The sequence below is a fragment of the Plenodomus lingam genome, assembly GCF_022343315.1.
Source record: "Plenodomus lingam strain CAN1 chromosome Unknown contig_11, whole genome shotgun sequence".
NCBI classification, from domain to species: domain Eukaryota; kingdom Fungi; phylum Ascomycota; class Dothideomycetes; order Pleosporales; family Leptosphaeriaceae; genus Plenodomus; species Plenodomus lingam.
The window spans coordinates 818,462-839,279 of record NW_027093929.1 but is presented as its reverse complement, the minus strand read 5'-3'; the positions used below and the strand labels follow the sequence as shown (position 1 = coordinate 839,279).

Genomic DNA, 20,818 nt, shown 5'->3' with positions numbered 1-20,818 from the left:
TTCCAATTCTTGCGCTGTTTATATTTGGTTCGTGCGATGACTCCAGGTCATACTTTGACTTGTGATGATAACTACCTCGACCAACATCATTTCAACCCCCCAATCTTACTCTAGCCACATTTCAAAATGCAAAACACCACAATTTCAAAACGCCTACAAACCCTCCATTGAATCTGGCAGAAGAAGAAGGACCCTTCTCGCCCCCCTCTTCCCCCCCCCCCCCCCCCCAAAAAAAAAGACAAGAAGAGAAATAAAACGCAGGCCACACGAATCCCAAAACACCACAAAGCTCACAAAAACTCATGTTGAATTATCCAACAACGGCAAAACAACCAGTTTCAGTATTAGCAAAAAGTACGTGCCCATATATACATTTACAATTCCAATCAAGCCATCTATGCTACAACAAAAAAAGGAAAAAAAAACTGAAACCATTACACCTCCCACCGTATAGACAAGTCGGAAGGGCAAACAAAACTCACTTCATTTCTCCCCTGCCCTCTCCCCCAAAGGAGAAAAGGAAAAAACCCCTAACCCAACCACGTACTCTAAACACTCATACCCCCTAAAAAAAGAACAAAAGAAAGAATATATACACATCTCCCACCCAGCCTACCCCCCTCCTCCACTCCCACCCTAACTTCCCCCCAACCCCAAAATCCTCCCATACGCATCCTCCACCTCCCTCGCCACCTCCAACAACGTCACAATAACAATCTGATGCGTCACATTCGGCAACCGATCACGATGCAGCCCAATCCACTCAAGCGGGGGCGTCGCCTCACCCATATCGCGCAGCTGCGGCGTCTCAATCAGCGGCGGCTCCAGGGCCGTGTACTCGTACCGGCTCTGGGGCACATTGACAACGGCCGTGATTTTCTCAGGGTTGGCAGACGGATCGAGCGGGGGATTGTTGGCGGAGGGCGACGAGGGCGAGGTGGGGGCGTCTGGGAGGACCTGGGAGGCGCTGATTTTGATGCCGGATTCTGGCAAGGGTTTGCCGAGGCGTGAGGCTAGGGTTCGTGAGTGGTTGGACCACATGGTGCGGATGTAGGATATGCGACTGTAGTTCCATCCCACGTCGACTTTGCCCTCGAGAGTGCTGCGGAAGAGATAGTCGATGTGTGTGCTCTTGGGAGTTTGCCAGGTGTGCATGCTTGCTATGACCTTTGGCACCCTGACTATCGTTCCACCTCTTGCGGATTGTGCGGTTGCGGACACGTCTTCGACGGTGAGTTCGGCGACGGAGATGCTCTTCTTTGCCGTGGGTACGGAGGATAGGGCGACAGAGAGTTGGCCCAAGGTCATGCCGAGACTGGAATGTATCTTTGAATTTTCCAAGGCGACTGCAAAGCGCGCTTGCATGTCGCCGGCTTCGAGCATGAGTATTTGCGTATCCACAAAGGTAGAAGGGAACACTCCGAATTTGATGGAGCGTAGTGTCACGACGACGTCTGTGTGCAATGAGATTGGAGCTTTGAATGCGTCTTCTTCATTCTTGTCAAGAACCTGGCTCGCAGAAGGTGACTGGTTGAATGGCGTCGAAAGAGAGGACTTGCGTCGAAGAAACTTCTCAATATCCCGCAGGGACTGCTTGTAAGCTTGCTGGTTCTCTTGGATGAGGCGCTCGATGGCTTGCCACAATGCAAGACCCTGTGCTGCGCTAGTAGCGTGACAGAAGACGTGGACTTTTCCGCCATCAAGAATAGCCACCAGGCGATCCCGCGATCCCTCACCTTCTTCACGCGCATTATACATCAAGAACCCAAAGTCGGCGATGTCTGCCATGACGAAAGCTTGATATTCAAACCCAGTCTTGATGCGAAGTTGGCGGAACGCAATCGATGCCTGAATGAGCGGCGTCTGGCGGGCCTCTGCCTCTTGCTTGGGCCAGCCGATGGAGGTCCGTACCTTGATACCATGCAATTCGATGAAACCGCTCGTGCGGCCAGAACTCTGGATTCCTATCTTCTCGACGCCAATGCATAGATTCTGTTCCCAGGTTGTGCTCTTTTTGGACGATGCCCACATGTGATGTATATGGAGTGAGGACTTTCCGATAGCTTGTCCAAGGTCGAGATCAACCTTGACATCCTCAATCTCAACATTGGCATTCCATGGGAAGGCTGTAGCGGCTGTGACTTGTTGATATCGTTGCATGAGAAATTCTTGCGGTTCAGAACTACCACTTGTTTGCGGTGCTTTAGAAGCGCGCCTGACCTCCGGTGGTACCCATATTTCTCTGAACAACAAGAAATCTTGTAATTGTCTGGCGTTGATTTGCAGGGCAGTCGGATTGATCTTAAGTATAGCCGAGATACCACTTGTACCGCTGAGATGCTTGCTGTTCATCAAGGAAAGCACTATAGAGTCCATGTCCAAGCTAAAGGTAGACTCGCGCGAGTATACATGCTGGACCGTGGTCTGCAATTTCTCGAATGTGGCAGAGGCTGCAAAGAAGTGACCGTGCTCTTGAGACTTGACGCTATTAACAGTAATGTAGATGTCTTCGATTTTGGCAATGGCAGTAACACGCGCGATCGGTTGACAACTCAGACTGAATTCTTGTCTGCAGATCCTAAGACCCAAGTTTAGTCTTGTTCTACCAAGTATGGTAGCAGGATCGGCAATGGTGATATTTTCGTCATCAAGGAGCTTTACGGAAGGCTTATGTAGGCTCTGCATTTCCTCAGCTGACTTGGGTGACTCGTCATCGTCCTTGTCACGGACGACTGCCTTGACACTGTCTGATATGTCAATTATGATGGGCACAACCGTGGGCAGTAAAGTGTTCGTTGAAGCATCAACACGGAGCTCGGCGTTCAGTGATGGTTCATGCCCATCATCTTGATATTCCACCCGTATAGCCACACCAGGCGCCCGTAAGGCCATGCTGCTTTGAGAACTGTCACCAACAAACTGGCTGTATCTCCCCTTTTGCTGAGCACGACTGGATGGACCTTGTATCGGCGAAGTGTCACTCCCATTTATATGCACTACAGCTCCCGCGAAATTGGTATCGACTGTGAGCGATGCTAGGCGCTTGTTGCCAAATGGGTTTTTCCGTTGCGCACCCGTCGTGGTCGGCACAGTGCTCCAATTCGCGGATGCTTTACGAAACTTTCTACCGGCGACTGCAATGGACCTCTCAATAATGTTTGCAGGCAAAATAAAATGTGAATCGAGCTGCAGGTCGAGAGACTTGCCCGCAGCTCGAAAGGCTACACTACGTGTCTCTTTGGTAGACGCATAGGCTACACTGAACACCATCTCGGGGAGCAATGCGGAGTTGTGAGACCGAAACTTCTTGTTCTGCGAAACTGGTACCATTTGCAATCTCATTTCTTGGATCATCAGCCGTGCTGCATCCTCTTTCTGACTCGATAGGTCGATTCGTCCAAAGGAAAGTACAAGATCTTCAGTTTCACTTCTGGGAAAAGCCGCCACAGAATTACCGATGATCCAGCTGATTTGCATATCGAGCAGCTCCACAGAGAAGGTGGACGTGAACAGCGCTCGCGATTCAAGTTTGTCTGAGTCTATGCGTACCTCACTTTTGACGCTCTTGGCTCGCTTGCGTGAGAGTCTGCTTCGAGTGTCGCGAAGTCGTTGTAGGTACTTCTTCTCCTTTGAGAAGTCGAGATCCTTGATTTTGTCCTGCAGATGGTTCATTACGTCGACCACAGCAGATGCAGTGTCTGCAAACAGATTCACTTCGAGTCCGGAGCTCCTCACACGATATACTCTCCGCAGGGGTTCCGAATTCTCCTCGGTAGTGGCTCGGAAGGTGGCCGAAAATGTGAGGTTACCGCAGCGGCGCACGGTATCGGCATGGATCAAAAGCATTTCCACTGTCACTTCGTGGATACGAATTGAAGCCTCGGGGTATAACATAGCGCTCTGATCTGCGCTGATGTTTGTAGCTCTGAGCTGTACAGTTGACAACCGGAACGCAAGGTTAGCTTTTGGAGAGTCGGGATGCCGGCCAGGAGCATTTGCGTGGATGTCCATTCCCGAGAATGTCATCTGCACACCGAACAATATCTCTCTGGAGGTGCTGGGCTCTTTGACAGCTGGGGCGCTTAAGTGCGGTGGGAAGATTTCAATTACATGGCCCTTCAGAACCTCTACGTCCTCCTGAACAGATCGCAACATGTGCGACATCTCAGGCTTGGTTAGTGTTGTGACGAGAGCCTGTACCTCTGAAGCTTGTAACTGGACCTTTTCAACGATGCCCGATGCTGAGATATTGATCACTTGCTCCGTTTGCGTGACAGTAAGACGGCCATTTAGTGGAGGTAACTGCAAAGTGCTGATGACATTCGAACCCTTCGGCGTCGTGCTATACATTCTATGATAACTTGCTTCCAGATCATAGTCAATCTGCAGCGTGACGTTTTTCCCGAGTGTTGGGATGACTGCGATACGTCCCGAGGAGCCCGTGATCGACCAACCCAGGGGCTGGAGAAGTGCAAGCTCAACCTGGTAGGAGTCCATGAAGAGAGCGAGGGTGATGTTTGGTAGCTGCGTGACCTTGACGGCTGGTGTCGAGGTTTTTGTTGCGGTATCAACGATTTCTTTAACAATTTTTGCTTGTCGCTGAAAGTAGACTACTTCGTCTCGAAGTACTGCATCGACAGTCTCGACAAGTCCGAGAACATCTTCTTCGACCTTCACAACGATTCTCCGACTTGCTGCTGCTGCCTTGATCTCGTCAGGTGTACCACCTTCGACGGCATGTTTAATCATCGCATAGTTCAGGCTTGGTGCCTCGTATTGCGCCTTGGCCAGAGAGCGCGATCGTGAGAACAACTCACCCACACCGACTTCCATGTGAACGTGGGCAGCCAGAGTCTCGCCTAGACCCGAAGTATTGGCTTTCGCATCGACAAAAGACATTCGGAAGTGATGGCCCGTGTTCACACTTCGCAGATTGATAGTATCCAGGGCAAACTGAGCTTGATCGGTCGCAAAAACGACATGTAGCTCTTCATCGTATGTAGGCGCTTCAGGATGGCGTAATTTGGCAGTGGCTGATATTCCCTTCTCTGCTACTCTAAGATTCTCCTTTTGAAATAGCTCCAACAAGGCTTCTGCAAGCTCGCAAATTTCCCACTGGACGTGGAGGGAAGTCTCCCTGGAGCTGATTTGCACTAGTGTTGACTTCTTCGGAATGTCAGTGCCAACCAGCATGAGGCCATCCGGCTCTGTCGGAGGTAAGAGAGCAGCAGTAATGGCAAAGAAGCGCAATGCTACTTCACTCTGCTGCGGACCTGGGTCTATCGTCAACTTGATCAAAGCAGATTTGATATCAACGTGTACAGGTGCCGAATCGGGTGTTGGAAGCTTGTCGTCCACGTGATCAAACAAAAGCTTCATCGCAAGACTCTTCTGCACGTGCGCAAGATCCCATGAGCGCCACTGGTCCCACATTGTAATGATCTTCTGCTCCGCGTCTTCAGGGCAATTTACATTGGTCTGGGAGCAATCATTAAGAATCGCAGCTTTTTCATCCCGGGTCAGAGACTCCCACGTATAGCGAAAGCGCGAAATGATCTTCCAAGAATCGTGACTCCGCAAGTGATCTCGGGCAGCACGAAGCGTGTACGAGGCCTTCGTTAAAAATGCAGGATCTGAGTATTGGTCCTGCACGCTCGTGAGAGTCCAGGCGAGGAAGCGCAGTCTATGCCGTTGCCTTTGATCGATTTCGACGAATTGGGTGACGAGCTTCTCGGCCAACAACGTCGTCCGATGGATAAGTGCTGCAAGATAGTCGATCTTTTTGCTCGCCACAGCTGATTCGAAAGCACGAAAGGAGACATTGACCGACGTTTGCTTGTTCTGCAAAACCCAGACCAAAACTTCCTTGAGCTCTGCTTGGATTGCGACATCTTGACTCGGTCCATGCGGACTGCGCTCTGTTACAGACACACCGATTGAACCTAGCGTTGTATGGAGGGACAGCGAGTTTTCTCCAGCTCGTTCGCCAGGGTAGTTTTTGATCCGCGCAGCCATGTTCAACTGATTTAGGATGACATCATACTGATCTTTACCAGCGGCCACCGTGGGCTGTGTTTGGAATGCGTGCTGAAACCTGATATGTGTGAAGGGTACGCGTACACTGAATTCTAGAGAGCTGCCTTTGCCCTCTAAACGGTTTCTGTTGTTCAAAATCATGTTCATAACCTTGACTTGGAAGTCGTCCAGTAGATCGTCAGGCCGCTTTGGTTGAATCAAATCGATCATGTCAGAGATGCATTTGACAAAAGTCGGAGTACAGTATACTCGTATGCCCGAATCAGCGCTGATCAAGAGGCTAGTATGCGTAAAGCTCTCGTCCAGGTGGTTAGTAGACACGTCGTTGAACGAAGGACCATCCATGTCGCGCTCTCGCGGGGCCATCCGCAAATGTGGAATGGTGGGAACGTCGGACACGTCTGGCTGCACATCATCTAGCGGAAATTTTGGCACTCCTAGAGAACTAGAAAGCGCTAGCGATGTAGGTGTCAAGTACCCTCTCTTGTGCTTTCCAGTAATTGATGGCTTGTGGGCGTGACGCTGACGATCCAAACGTTCCGGTGAGCTTGTCAGTAAAGTCCGGCTTCTGCTGGATTCGGCAGTTCTATCCACGTTTTTTCGTCGTGGAGTAGACCGAATACTACCTGCGAGTGAAGCCCCCGATGTAGAATGCATCGTCCGAGGTGGCAGTTGCCGACCACGAGAAGAAGTCGAACCCGAGCCAGCTCGTGACGAGCCCAAGGACTCAGCTCGATCACCCCGCGGCTTGTAAAGGAAAATCGGGTGAGGCAAATCCGGATATTGCATCGCTGGAGGTCTCATGGGTCCTTGACTGGCTGTTCCATGTCGTGATGAGGTGTTGCGATCGTCTGAGAACAGATATTGCGTGCGATGAGTCCGTTGATCGTGAAATCGCAGGTGCGCTTGCTGCTTCTCACGATCTTCTGAAAAGTCTAGCTTCCGAGTCAACATATTCAGTGACAAGGTAGTTTGTAGATAGGCGTGAGTGGCCACTGTTTGATCCTCCCCATTGTGCTTTTTGTTACGCAGAGCCGACTTCGCATCGACTACACTGACGATAAGATCGGGGATGTATGCGGTAAGTCGCTCAGAGAATCTGGTTCCAGCGAGATCATTGTACGCCAGTGTCACTGGGCTTGTCCGAAGGAGCAATGCATAGTCCGCAATATGCAGCCAGATGCTTACTCCGGCTGTCTTTAATCTCAGAAATGTGGAATCGTGGATGACTGGAACTTCTGTCAGAGGTAGTGTATTCTCATCATCTTCAAGCGTAAAGATGAACGATCGTGCTGCACCAGAAGCCGTTTCAATAAACTCGGAAGAGCATTCTCCAGATATGGTGCCTACTTCAAAATCCCAATTGCAAACATAGGTAGGCTCATCGGGCGGCAGACCAAAGAGCCTGTGCCCGAATAGCCCGACAGATTCGATGAACACCTCAGTTGCACCGCTTGTGTATTCATAGGAAAGCTCTGGGCTGGCAACTGGAGTTCCGAGCGAAAGGCTAATGGGGCTGAAGTCTACTGCAAGGTCCATGTAGTAGTTTGTGAACCTAAGATCTGCCGACGCGTAGGGGAGATCAGCACGAAGGCTGCGCTCTGCAGAATACAGATTTGATGGCACAAGGACGCTAGCTTGATCGACCGATATGCACAAGATAACATCCAAATCATTGCTGCTATCGGCAGGCTGTGCGGTCGACTGTGCGCCTTCTGTACCAAGAGTTGCGCTTGGAAGACCTTGAAACTCTTCCAAGGTCTTGAAATGCATATCCTCGCCAAAGTAGTTGTCCTTGATCTTCATGAAATGATGGACAAGCCAGCCATACAGTTCTAGACTCAACTTGTGACCATGAATATCCATGTAAAGTCTATCGGTATTCATCGCCGATGTGTCGTTGACAAAAGTGTGACTACCAGTCAGTGTTAGCCCATCTAGTCGTGCCACTTTAGGCGAATGGACGAATGTTTTCAAAGTGTTTTTCGTTGGCATGAGAACCTCCAGACCAAGCTTATGGCCTTGCACATCGAATTTGATGTCACTGCTAACCGGCCGAAATGTGTCGAGCGGTATAGTGACATCTCCTTCTAAGCGTTCGCCGAACAAAACGACAAAGTTATTGTCGTCAAGATCAGCTGGGTTGTTGATGATGTTTGCATCATTGGTGTTCAGGTACAGACTAAAGTTCTCAAAGTCGACGTGAAGCAAATACAAGAAAGGCACGAAGAGAAAGTAGTCTGGTGGTGGGCCAGTTCCCCAGTCGGCAACAAGATCTGTCAGTAGGAAGAGATGGTCGCGGAGAAGGAACAGTTCCAGATCACGACACTTGATGTTGAAAAGCCATTTGCGAAGTGTATTCCACCCAAGAGGGGTCGAGAGATCACAATCGAGAGAGACTAGTCCTGATCGCCATAGTAAGCCGTGATTGACACTTGAGTATATTTCGGTTTTCGGGATCTCGACATCGAGCTTGCTCATAAATCCTTGATTAGAGGCGTACATGTCCAGGGATTGGCTGACTGTAGTGTCGGCGCCAACTTTGACATCAATCCATGCAAACGGACGCACATTTTGCGCGCCAGTATTGTCACGATGCTTTCCCCTTCTCCGACGGGATTTTGCCTTGAAGATACCCTTATCGGCCCCTGCCTTGTCGTGTGCAGCCAGAGTATGCGCTTTGCCTTTCCACTTCCAGTCTTTGGACGGTTCTCGAATCGGAATGCGGAGCACAGTATCTTCCTCGATACTCAGAAAGACCTTGAATACGGTAGGTAAGCGAGTCTCTCCTGGCTTCAATGGCGTGGCTGGAATCGCATCCACGTGAGAGCCTGGAAAGAAGATGTTTTGAAAGACGCCACGATGACGATCCGCCCAGGGCCCATAGTTGATAGTTCCTCCAAACAGCTGAATATCGAGGCCATAGGCAGGGGGTAAGCTGCCATTGATGTCGTGTGGACGCTGAGGATCGACTTGTACACTACTGTCGATATCATGTAACACTAGACCCGGGACATCCCAATAGAAGGAGATGCCAATCTTTGGAAGATCAGCTATTAGCGATGTTTTTGCGTACTCGATTCCATCCCATTCGCCGTGGCCATCATTTGCAGTGTCGTCGAGATAGCGTGCCAGGCCTTTCCACCGTTCTTGGCCCGGGAAGCGCCATTGAGGGGCAAACGAAGTCGCGCCTTGGGTGGTACCGGTCTTGGCATGGGTATGAATCGAGTCTGAAGATTTTGCAAAAAGCCCAGAGATGGTCGAAACTTTCTTCAGCCAGCGCCAGCGCTGTTTACGTTTGGCTGACTTGTCGAAAGCGCTGGCATGGGGGGAGGTTTGAGCATACTCCTGCTTGAGTTGGGTGGCCGTGTCGAGTTGGCTCATCTTGTAGTCTGGGTTAGGCTTCATGTGGATCACAGGCTGGACTACCTCGAACTTGAAAAGTTGTTGGTAACTATCAAGAGGACCACAGCTGGACGCGTCCACGGTCCCACTCGCCTTTTCAAATTGAGCCGTGATGACAGCTAGTGTGTTTTCGTTTCCGATAACCACGGCGCCTCTGGTGATGTCGACCTGGACAGGGAGGAGGCGGAGGAAAGCAGGAAGATTATCCTTGTTGGGCTTGGGAGTTGTTGAGCGGGCCGTGTCTGGTCTTGGAATATCCTTCTCGCCGCTCGTGTGCGCTTTCTTCAGCTTATTGTGGTGGTGGTCTTCCTCACTGTGCTTCTTTCCAGATGCCGCAGTGGATCCATCACGAGTCTTGTCATCCTCTGCAGCACCCTTGGCCTTGCGCTCGACAGCATCGATGATCATGTCATAGGCAGGGCTGCGGTTGTACATGAAGGCCTCGACGCCTGAGATCTTGACAGAGATGCGGCACGGGAGCGGCTTCTGCGTCTGCTTTCCTCCTTTCTCCGCCTTGTCGAGGTTGCCACGGCGATTACCAGATGGCGTGGTAGGGGTGCTGGGCGTGCGAGTGCTCTCATTGTCTAGTCGAGGTTCGCCGTCGGTATAGACGGCCGCATCTTTCACCCGTCGCAGCCAGTAGTTCCAAGTGATGTATCCGCCATGGACCAATATCGTCTCGTTGTGGCCATGGTAGCGTATGTCCTTGAAGAAGATGCGGCCTCCCAGCAGCGATATTTGGAGCGAGGTAATGTCGATGTAGGCATCGAAGGTGTGCCAGGTATATGCGCGTATGCCATATGCGATGACGGTTGCAAAGAGGCGATTGAAATAGAAGAGGAAGAAGATGGTGAGGATGCCACAAATGAGCAGCTCTACCAGGAAGACCCAGTTGAAGCCGTCGCGCGGGTCCAGGGGCTCGGCGACAATCGAGGACATTGCTGCAGCAGCACGGTATGCGGAGAGTCCGGGGGTTTCTTCATGGCTTCACAAAGGAGGCGCACATTGTTTGCATCATCGGTAGGAGAGAGCGCAGGAGGAGGGGCTTGGTCGGATGAGGACAGGTACTACTGTGTGCCGTGTCGGTACCGGTAACCAATGTGTTGTCGTGGGAGAGAGTGGAAGCCGCAATTGTACATGCCTATGTGGCAGGTAGATAGGAACTAGGTATCATAGAGGAATTGTATTCGTGCTTTTGTCCTTCAAGTTGGCTTCATCGTAGCGTTCACGCATGTCGAGCTCGGCTCAAACGAGCGCGACGTGCCGGGAATGGGGAATGGGGGGAATGCGCGTCATGGGCCGGCGAAGCTTGGGCCCGCTTGACTAACCTACCACCAACTGCTACTGCTCTAGTCCAGAGTAGGTCGTCTAGGTACCGAACAGCTCTCCAAACAGGTAGACGGCCCATGTCAGACGAGAAAAGCACAAGACCACAAACACCCACCTGGAGCTTACCACCTATCTGCTGCCTACACGTCCACTACGACCATGGCCTCTCGTCGTCGTCGCTAACAAACACCCTCCTCTCCCCTCCCATCTCGCCACACTCGTTTGCGGGGTCGGCATCCCTTCATTCAACTCCCTCCTCCCCATTTGCCTCCCCACCACGGTCACAGCCTTTGAGCTGCACACCACCTCACCATGGACCCCAACACCCTCTCATTCCCCTTCCAGGAGACGGGGTTTTCGTCTGGAGGCACGGGAGCACGCCTTGCACGTGCTGTTATCATTGTTGCCGGCGTCTGTGCCCTGGTGTCGTGCTTGACAACTTTTGTGTGCGTATCTTGAGAGATCGTCATGTCGAATGACCACCACTGACGTAGTTGTAGTGCTGTTTGGCTGCAGACGTGAGCAACCCCCCCCTCCACCCTCTACTACCAGGAGGCTGTCCATGTACTAAGCATGGTCACAGAAAGAACTACCGCAAGCCGCTACTCCAGCGATATGTCGTTCGCATACTACTCATGTACGCCGTGGTCTGTCTTCCTCTGTAGGCGCACTTACTCACCTCTTACAGGGTCCCCATCTACGCGGGCGTTTCATGGGCGAGTTTGGTCTCGATAACAGCTGCCTCCTACATGGAGCCCTTCAGAGATGTGTATGAGGTGAGTGTAGTGGCCTTTACTCTGGGAACCTCATACTGATTACACTGAACACACCCAGGCCTTTACCATCTATACCTTCCTCCAATTGCTCATCAACTTCATCGGAGGCGAACGCGCCCTCATCATCCTCATGACCGGACGGCCGCCCGTCTCCCACCCTTGGCCCATGAACCTCATCTGCTCCAAGATCGACATCTCGGACCCACACACTTTTCTCGCTGTCAAGAGAGGTATCCTGCAATATGCGTGGGTGAAGCCAATTCTTTCAGTGGCCACCGTTGTCATGAAAGCGACGGGAACATATAAGGAGGGCTACATAGGAGTCACCTCTGGCTACTTCTGGAGCAGCATCATCTACAACATTAGCATTACAATCTGCCTGTACGCCCTGGCCATGTTCTGGATGTGTATGACGCACGATCTGCAACCCTTTCGGCCCATGCCCAAGTTCTTGTGTATCAAGGGCATCATCTTTGCCTCCTATTGGCAAGGTCTATTCTTGTCCATTCTTGTCTGGTTGGGCGCTATTCCAGATGACGTTCCTGGCTATACGCCTGACAATTTGGCCGCCGCAATCCAGGATGCTCTCATCTGCTTCGAAATGCCCTTCTTTGCCTTTGCCCATTGGTATGCCTTTTCCTGGCACGATTATGCCGACGAGACGATTTCGGCAGCACGCCTGCCCGTCAAGTATGCTTTACGCGATGCCTTTGGGCCAATGGACCTCATCCAAGATACCAAAGAAACTTTTGCAGGTCGCCATTACGAATACCGCTACTTTGACGCGCGCGACAATGTACTAGCGCATGAAGATTCGTCTTCGCGTGCAGCACGCATGGCCGAGGGTATGCGGTTCGAAAGAGGTGGCAAGGGCAAGTACTGGATTCCGAAACCAGGACAAGGCAGTGAAAACGAGCCGCTGTTGAACAAAATGACGTCAAGTCGTGCCCGTGCCATGAGTCCTGGACCGCACAAAGCGATACAGGGCGAGGGTGGCATGTATGGTACCCCTGACGAATTCGAGGATCCAACTCTCGATGCCGAAGACGAACGTCTGTTTGATAATGCACGATCGTTGGAATTTGGTGATTGGAACGTAAGTCTACCCTTGCTTTAGCTTTGTTCAGGTCTGATCTAGTCACAGTACCCTGTCATTGAAGCCCACCGACCATCTCGAGAGGATCGTCTTTATGCCGACCCAACTGTTCTCACAGCCTCAACCAATCGTAACCTCCTCCAACCAACGGCGATCAATAAGAAGCGCCGCAAGAGTCAGATCAAAGCCGTCCAAGACTCTACGAGGAAAGGGAAGCAACGGTCAAGCGATTCCAGTAGTGAGGAATCCCTCAGTTCCAAGTCTCGTGTTCCCAAAATCGCGAATCTCCTGCGACAACACTCGTCATCCTCTTCGACCTCTGCCAAATCCGACAAGAGCCAACTAGTTGATCTGGTAGTCGAAGACCACCAAGCCGAAGAAGTAGACCGTGTTCGAGCTCGAAAAGAAGGTGGTCCAGGCTGGAACGAAGTTCCATCAAAGTACTTTGTGTAAGTCCCCAACTTTCTTCCTTTCCACCGCTCATGCCACGTATTACGATTCATCGTACCCGAAAACCCACCAATCTAATCGAATCCATAGCCACACCTATGCCGAAAACGGCCAGAAAGAAGAAGTTCGTCAAGGTTTCAACCCAGACGAGCCAGAAGTGCAAAACCCAGAAGCAGACCACAATCTCAGCTACCCCTTTGCCGTTGAAGAACAGACCGAGGAAGAGCAGAGGCAACAGGGCATCAAGCCTCCCATCTCCAAGGAGGAGAATCATTGGGAGACCAATGATGTGAGCGATCAGCCAGATGTTGATGAGGAGAGAGAGGATCGGCCGAGTCCGTCGTATGGTAGTTTTCGAGAGGAGAGAGATGTTTGGGGGGCAGGAGAGTGATTAGAGCATTTTTGTTCGAGATGTGACGCACGTTGTTGTGTTCTTTTTTTCAAGGACTATTGGTCTTGCTTGTTGGAAAAAGCGACTTTTTTTCTCCGTGCCGTCTGCTTGTGGCTTTGTTAGATTGTGCAGTTTACCTTATATCTTCAGTCAGGCGGGTCTAGGGATTGCTATTAGGGGTTTTTTTTTGTGCGGGTTGGCTATATACCCCTGTTTTGTTGTTTTGTGTTGCTTTTTTTTTGGCGCAGTTTGTATTAATGTTTGGGGGGTTGGTATTACTATTACTACTGCTGCTGCTTGGTTTGATGGTGGATGGTTGAGGGTTGATATTGATTGTATGAGAACTGGTTTCGTTGTTGGGGTGTTGTGGGCATTGGGTGTGTTAGGGGTGGTTGTAAGGTGCTGGTGGTTGGTAGCTGTATCTACTTATATCAGCCCAATCTTCTAATGGGGGGCGTTTTTTTGGAGGGGGGGGAGGACACTGCGTGATGTGCGTGTTGCGCAGGATAGTGGCGGTGGTGGCGATGTTTGTATCGCGAGATGTTAATTTGTGGTGATGGTAGTGTCACTGGAGATGGAGATGGAAGATGGTGTTTTGTGATATCAAGGGGGTATTCGTGCTAGGATTAAAATAGATATCATTCTGAGATGATTACAGGAATAGCAATGCAATGTTCACTACATATATAAAGCAGCGAGGTATGAAATACGCTGCTTGGCAAGCATGAATTTGCTGGACAGCTTCGCTTGGCTAGTCTCATGATTACCGTATGGTAGGCTTGTGCCGATGGCATCGCTATACTGTTACAGGTGGCATGGCGACATAGAGTATAGTACGGATTTCTTGTAGAATGAGGGTTGCAGAATGATTGTATCACGCTTAAAAATTGGTCTGACAGCCTTTTGTAGCTGCGACAGTGTTGATGCGCCGTGTCATGCTTCCTTATCCACCATAGTCGAAGATTCGGGGATACCGGTAACAGTCCAGACCTCCTTCACCCTAGCTTCAAGTCGCTTCCGCTTCTCTATATGGTCTCCTACATGTTCTACTTCTGGATAGACATTATGGATCCTACTGTACGTTCAAATGCCCCACATGGGTTCCATTAGGTCAAGGTTAGGTGGGTAGCTAGTTAGTGTTTCTGGAATATGTCCTGATTGGGACTAGTATGATGACCGGATAAGGACACCTTCGGCTTCTCTCCTTCCCATCTCCTCAATCAATCTGTTACACTTAATATATCTCGCGTAGATAGTACCGGTACCTGTGATGACAAGAGCTGCAGCGCACAGAGGTTCTACTACATTGGTATTTATGGCGATGATGAAAAGAGCATCCTGGGCTCCACCTTTGTCGGATTGACGAACAGACTGTAATGGTGGGGCTTGGATTGAGAATCCTGTCGTTTATGCTGTTGGATTTCGTATGTATAGATGGTCGCAAGCAGCACATTGCGGACAGAGAGACCCAGGGTACGTCATTCTCACATGAGCGACAGTCGAGGGTACCGGTACCTTGACTCCCTGATGGTTTGGTGTGGGTGCAAACGCTGGCGAGAAACTTCCGCGTACCTTGCATTACCTTGCCGCAATGCCTGCCTGATTAGAGTCAGTACCCGCAACGCTACTGTTGAATGCAATGCGGCTCTCTCTCAACGACCTTAGCATACCTATATGTTGAGATGCGTTGGCACCTCTTGATACCCTGGCGAGGATTAGAGGGTACCCCAGTAGACCTGTAGAATGACAGCGAAGGGATAGGATTGGGGATTCTAGGATTGATAGGTTGGTCTAATATAAGACTTGGGGGTTTTCAGGGAAAGTGTTTACTATTCAGGTTGGGGTTTCGTTTTGGTATGGCGGATTTGTACACAATTGGATGAGCGTTACTTAACATAGGAATCGAGATTCTAGATGAATACACCATGCGAGAGCTTGTCCTAATGAGGTAAGCGTACAAGAGACCACCGCTGTCCGCCTTCAGTCTCAGTCTCAGCACCTGCATCCCCTTCGAAGCCTCGCCTTCTACCTACATACCGGTAGAAGATTCGGAAACATTGCCTGAAGCCCCAGGGCCCAGAAAAAAACATGACACGACGCGACCCATTGTCTGGACTGCTGTTTGGAGCTTATGAAAATTGCCCCGATTCGACAGAGATCCTTGTGCCCGTCGCGACCGGAACAGCTGGGTTGCGGGAAATATCAATCAACATGGCGCATGCTCGAACACCAGGCCCATCAGCCCGTCCGATTAATCCTTCACATAAAGGCTGGAGTGGATGTGTTCAGTGCGCCACAGGGCAGACTTGAGCGTGCTTGGCCTTGACTTGGTTTCGTGCGGGAAGCGCTATTGCTTCCTCACTGGTCCACGATGCTGCACGTCTCCGCTCGTCGTTCAGCGCTTAACTTGCCACCCCCCCGACCAATAATGGGCCTCACGCTGCCAACCGGTATCAATGCACGCCAGCCACGCCATCGACGCTTCTCCACCATCTCACGGTCTTGATGCCATGGGGCTGCTGCTATTGGGCGCCTAGCTGGGGCCAGCGATCATCTACCATGTAGGTATATTATGTAGTCTTGTTGTCCTGTGGGTTGCGACTGGTTTGCTTCCTCTTCAAGGCCGGGACCTGCAGGCGTGCTGCACCTTTGCGATTCCAGAAGCTGAGCTACCTCTCGTTTGGTGAAGATAGAAATTGCCGGCTGGACTGGGGAACGCTTGTGGATATTCTTCCTCTGGCTGTGCCTTTGTTCTCGTCTTACTTTCTCCTTGCGCTTTCGCTATCGACTTGTCTTTTTTTTGTTGGCCTTACGGTACCCAGCAAGCGCATCACTTATCTTTTTCTACGTTCTACGTTCTTCGTTTCGATCGTCGCTGAGTTGAGCAATGGATCACTAGCTGCACTGGTTTGCAGCTCAAAGACAGAAAAATGAATTCAAAAATAATGCAAGAGGAGGAGAGGACGACTTCGTGGCTGGCCATCAAGCTAGGATGCTGTGCATCGGGTCGAGATGTCGACGATGGAGAGACTGGCCCGAGGGCTCCTGGTACGTTGCATCTTCTTTTCCTTATTCCTTTCAGTTCATCACGATACATTCACTGCACTTTTCATCCATCCCTCCTTCTCTCCCATCATCGTCTGTCATTGTGATTTTCAGTCCCCCCCCCTCTCTTGACGTTCTGTTGAGATGCACCATGCGCGCTTACCATCCGCCTAATATGGGTAATACAACACAACATTGGATCAATGCATGATGATCCAAACTATCGGATAACATAGGCATCATCGATACTCTTCTTCTTCTTCTTCTTCCTTGCAGTACTGACGATTACTGAACAGTAGAAGGACTGGACATGCAGATATGCTACGATCAACCACAACTTGTACCTCAGCTTCGCGCTGAACCTAATAAACCACGTCCGTCTACAAGCCACTCCATGAGCCAACAGGTCTCCCAATGGGTTTCCAGCAGTCGCGACTATGTTACGCGTGCTTCCTCGCGTGCCAGTATCGCCACCCTTGCCCGACCACGGCAATCCTACTCCCGGCCTAGCATCAGCTGTCCCACAGAGTTCCGACACTTTGATGGCCCTGAGGGAATTCAGTCCATGTTGGATGAAGCACCCATGCCCGTTCGTCGCCGCGGTAGCTTTCGACCCCTAGAGCTTTCCATCTACATGCCCAATGGACGCCTGTCTCCCTTGCCTGACTTCGAAGAGGCCGAGTTTGGGAATGATGATTCAGCGGAGCTGGGAATCCCCGCCGAAGCCCTCGTTCGCGTGAGAGACTCACGTACCAACTCGTTGTCTTCCAGTGCCTCCACTTCTTCGTATGTCTTTCAAGGAAAGAGTCCCGCTTCTCCTTCTCGTCGAAGTAGTGTGCAGAGTCAGACAAGCACGAGCACGCATGAGAGACATTTGTCAGGCACCACAATGATAACCATGGCTACCCCTACACTGCCCCTGCTGGCAGAGGAGCCAAATTCAAGCTCAAATTCAGTTCGCGAGAAGCCCACCATCCAACGTTCTCGCACATCCGACACACTGTCGCCTGTCCGTGTGCTCTCCCGACTACCATCTCCATCGCGGAGCCGCGCCAATACCGCACCCTCACGACCCAACAGTCTCCGCCGCACGCGAACCGATGTTGACGACGCCATCCGCGAACTCAACACCATCGTCGAGGAACGCCGTGCCAGCGCCTACCGCTCCCACTCCCAATCTCCAGCCCTCATCAACCGCCCACCCCCATCTCCCTCACACCACGTACCCTACATCGCACCCGCCATGCGCATGCACGTCCGCTCCGAGACCCTCTCTGACATCGGCTCCGCCTTCTCCGCACCTCTAGCCCGCCAAACGCAAACCACACGACCATCCACCAGCCTCTCGCCTCCACCCCGCCCATCAACCTTGAAATTCTTCCCCTCTCCACGCTCCAACACCGGGCCCTTGACTTCCAACCCCATCACCCCACCTCCACCCCGCACACCCCCCTCCCGCCTCACCGCCTGGCTCAAACGCTCCGCCTCCACACTGACCTCCCCCCCAATCCCCAACCCAGCACCCTCCTCCTTCTACAACTGCGCCTCCCAGCCCGGCCTGCACCTCTCCTCCCGCCCTACCACCCCCGTCCACACGCGCCATGACTCCCAGGACAGTGATGCAACTGCTACTGTTACCCTCTTCTCCTCGTCTTCCTCTATGTCGCGTCCGTCAACGCGCTCCGAATCTCCAGTCTCCTCGGTTGCCACGGCCTCGCCCAAGCGCAGGTTGAGGCGGGTACCGGAGCCTTTGACGCTGGTGTTGGATAAGGACATTGCGGTTGATGCAGTGGTGTTGAGCGCGGGGAGCCAGATGGATATGGATGCTGGGGATGTTGGGATAGAGAGGAAGAGGGAGAGGGGCGGGATGTATGAGATGGGAGCGGTTGGGGTGGCGTTTTAATGTTGTTGTATGTATAGATGGGGGTGTTTGACTGTGTTGAAGGGGTTAGTTTTTTCGCTTCTTGTTCTTGTTCTTCTTCTTCTTGTCTCCCACTTTTACCTTTTACCTTTTCGTACTTCCTTTCAAGCCTGGGTCATGGACATGGACATGGTAATGGGAACTCAGGATTCGGGAACCGGAAAAAGAGGAGTTGAATTCAGACGTCCGTTGCCCTTCAATGGGCTTGCTGTAGCCTGTTTACTTCAGCAATTTGGGCATATATACCCCCATTTTTTTTCTTTTTTGCTTTCTATCCCACGTCCAAATATATCGGCAGATGCGCTTTTGCTTGATTGCTGTGTGAAGGGGTTCATGTACAGGTTTTTTTGCACGAGGGACTTGTATACCCAGGTATGTTGTGAGTGGTTTTTTTTTAGCTAGGTGAGAGGGCTATTTGGAATGTGAATAGTATTTTCAGATGAGCATGAGGTGAGGACGCTTCATCGTCCAAAACAAGAAGTGAAAACGTGATTTTGAGAACGAAAATGTGCAATTGAGAACTTTATCATATAGACCCGAATCATCAAACTACATACCTAAATTTCACACTAATTTTGTCACTGCAGCATCACAAAGCACACATACTAAGAATTTTCTTGTCTAAAACGAAGTTCATCCATGAAATCGTAAAAATATAACCATCTAATACCCAGCGCATTTGAACTACAACCCCCCAAAACCCCCATCCATCTAACAAAACTCCTCCAAACCCCCGTCCTCGCCACCAAAAACATCAGCATAAAAACACCACACTTACTCTACCAACCACCCTGCTCCATCGGACCCAGCACCGGCGAAACATCATACTCCTCGTCCACACGATACTCAAGCGGAAACTCCCCAGCCGAAGTCAGCGGCGAAAAACTACAGCTACGCTGCTGAACGCCAAAAGGACACTGTACCGGCACAGGAGCGGGTGTAGTCGTAGGAGTAGGAGGCTGTGAGACATTAACTTGTGTAATATTGTTCGGGCGTGAGAAATTCACAGGCGTATTAGCAGGACGAGAGGGCGCTGAATGCGGTGAAGCGATAACAATACTACCACGCTGAAGCTGAGCCTGGAATGGAGTCTCATACCGAGCCTGACGCTGAACCTGAGCGCGATACTGTACCGGTAGAGTCGCAGACACGGGTCCAAATACGTAATCACCCGCACCCGCACCCGCGTCCATATCCACAGGCGTAGGAGTCAGGTATCCAAACTCCAGGGACTGCGCTGGTAAGATTGCAGATAGAGATGCATTCATACCCGCATTCGCACCCGCAGCTGCAGGCGTGGGAGTCAGATTGCCAAATTCAAGGCTGGATTCTACGGCACCAGCACCATCGATGCCATCCTGCCAGCCCATTGCGCAGGCTAGATCTGATGGGTCAATATCTGAGCCATGGCCACCGCCCAGCCAGCCCATTGCTTCTGCGAGGGCTGCTGGCTCGATACCGCTCGAGTTGCGTTGGGGGGTTGTAGGGCGCTGGATGGAGGGCGCAGGGCGGGTGGGAGTGCGAGTGGTGGTGGTAGTAATGATATTTGTATGACGGTTTTGGCCATGGCCCGGCTTTGCAGCGACATTGGGGTTTGAACCGTAGTCACCAGCGATATTACGGCTTAAATCATGATCCCCAGCACCATCACGGCTTGCAGCATAACCAGCAGTCTGCCGACCAGCCGAACGCTCATCCGTATGCCGAATCACGGCCGCGTCCGCCTTACCATGCCGCGAACGCGAAGATCGAATGCGCTGGCTCGCAACAGGCGCACGCTCGACATCCGGTTGCGCGGAGCGTTTCTTCACGCAGTGGACTAGGAAGAGGAGGAGGCCTATACCGAGGATAGCACCGATGGTGCTGCCTGCGATGGTGGCGGCGTTGTTGTTGTTGTTTGGGCTGGTTTGGGGCGGGGTGGTGAGGTGTGGGGGGTCGGCGAGTTGGAAGGGTGTGTTTGGGGAGAGGGTTGGGGCGGCGAGGGGGGTGGCTTTGGGGGTGTTTGATTGTGCTTGGGCAGCTGCTGCTGCGATTGAAGGAGCCCCAGGCGTGATATCTGGGAGGGGGGGATTGGTTAAGGTTGTAGTGAGCGTGAGTTTGATGTGTGTAGTTTGGGCCGCGGATTCAGTGGATTGGGAGACAGAGGTGGAGGTGTCAGTCACTGGAACCAGGGGGGAAGAAGTAGATTCACCTGGATTTTTCGTAACAGAAACCATAGGCAACTGTGTGGTGGAGACAAGAGCTGAGCCAGCAGTCGTGGATGGCTGAGATCTACCAGCACCAGAGTGAATGTATGAAGCTGCGGGATTGTTCAATTGTGGTAACGCAGTGGGCCATGTGAAGCTAGAAAGAGCCATGATGATATTGGC

At 51.5% G+C, this 20,818-nt stretch overlaps 4 protein-coding genes across 4 annotated transcripts; 2 read left to right on the top strand and 2 right to left on the bottom strand.

Annotated features, from left to right (window-relative positions):
* Positions 1–636: 636 nt before the first annotated feature.
* IAQ61_000694 (uncharacterized protein) lies at positions 637–10,380 on the bottom strand (the record flags this gene model as incomplete). Its single annotated transcript, XM_003842615.2, has 1 exon — positions 637–10,380. The coding sequence occupies one exon, from the start codon at positions 10,378–10,380 to the stop codon at positions 637–639; it is 9,744 nt and encodes a 3,247-aa protein (XP_003842663.2).
* A 437-nt stretch (positions 10,381–10,817) lies between these two features.
* IAQ61_000693 (uncharacterized protein) lies at positions 10,818–15,348 on the top strand. Its single transcript, XM_003842617.2, has 9 exons — positions 10,818–11,216; positions 11,271–11,288; positions 11,354–11,407; positions 11,459–11,546; positions 11,605–12,642; positions 12,691–13,091; positions 13,183–13,895; positions 13,961–15,082; positions 15,154–15,348. The coding sequence occupies exons 1-7, from the start codon at positions 11,083–11,085 to the stop codon at positions 13,481–13,483; spliced, it is 2,034 nt and encodes a 677-aa protein (XP_003842665.1). The 5' UTR covers positions 10,818–11,082; the 3' UTR covers positions 13,484–13,895; positions 13,961–15,082; positions 15,154–15,348.
* A 636-nt stretch (positions 15,349–15,984) lies between these two features.
* Positions 15,985–18,944, top strand: IAQ61_000692 (uncharacterized protein). The gene is made up of 2 exons (XM_066094783.1): positions 15,985–16,531; positions 16,825–18,944. Exons 1-2 carry the CDS (start codon positions 16,414–16,416, stop codon positions 18,429–18,431), a joined length of 1,725 nt encoding a protein of 574 aa, XP_065955091.1. The 5' UTR covers positions 15,985–16,413; the 3' UTR covers positions 18,432–18,944.
* A 284-nt stretch (positions 18,945–19,228) lies between these two features.
* On the bottom strand, positions 19,229–20,806 carry IAQ61_000691 (uncharacterized protein; the record flags this gene model as incomplete). Its single annotated transcript, XM_003842620.2, has 1 exon — positions 19,229–20,806. The coding sequence occupies one exon, from the start codon at positions 20,804–20,806 to the stop codon at positions 19,229–19,231; it is 1,578 nt and encodes a 525-aa protein (XP_003842668.2).
* Positions 20,807–20,818: the final 12 nt, after the last annotated feature.

Coding starts and splice junctions, on each gene's coding strand:
- IAQ61_000693 (XM_003842617.2), top strand. CDS start 11,083: ATGGACCCCAACACCCTCTCATTCCCCTTCCAGGAGACGGGGTTTTCG. Junction 11,408..11,458: donor GTCGTTCGCATACTACTCAT/GTACGCCGTGGT, acceptor CACCTCTTACAG/GGTCCCCATCTACGCGGGCG. Junction 13,092..13,182: donor GTTCCATCAAAGTACTTTGT/GTAAGTCCCCAA, acceptor TCGAATCCATAG/CCACACCTATGCCGAAAACG.
- IAQ61_000692 (XM_066094783.1), top strand. CDS start 16,414: ATGAATTCAAAAATAATGCAAGAGGAGGAGAGGACGACTTCGTGGCTG. Junction 16,532..16,824: donor GACTGGCCCGAGGGCTCCTG/GTACGTTGCATC, acceptor ATTACTGAACAG/TAGAAGGACTGGACATGCAG.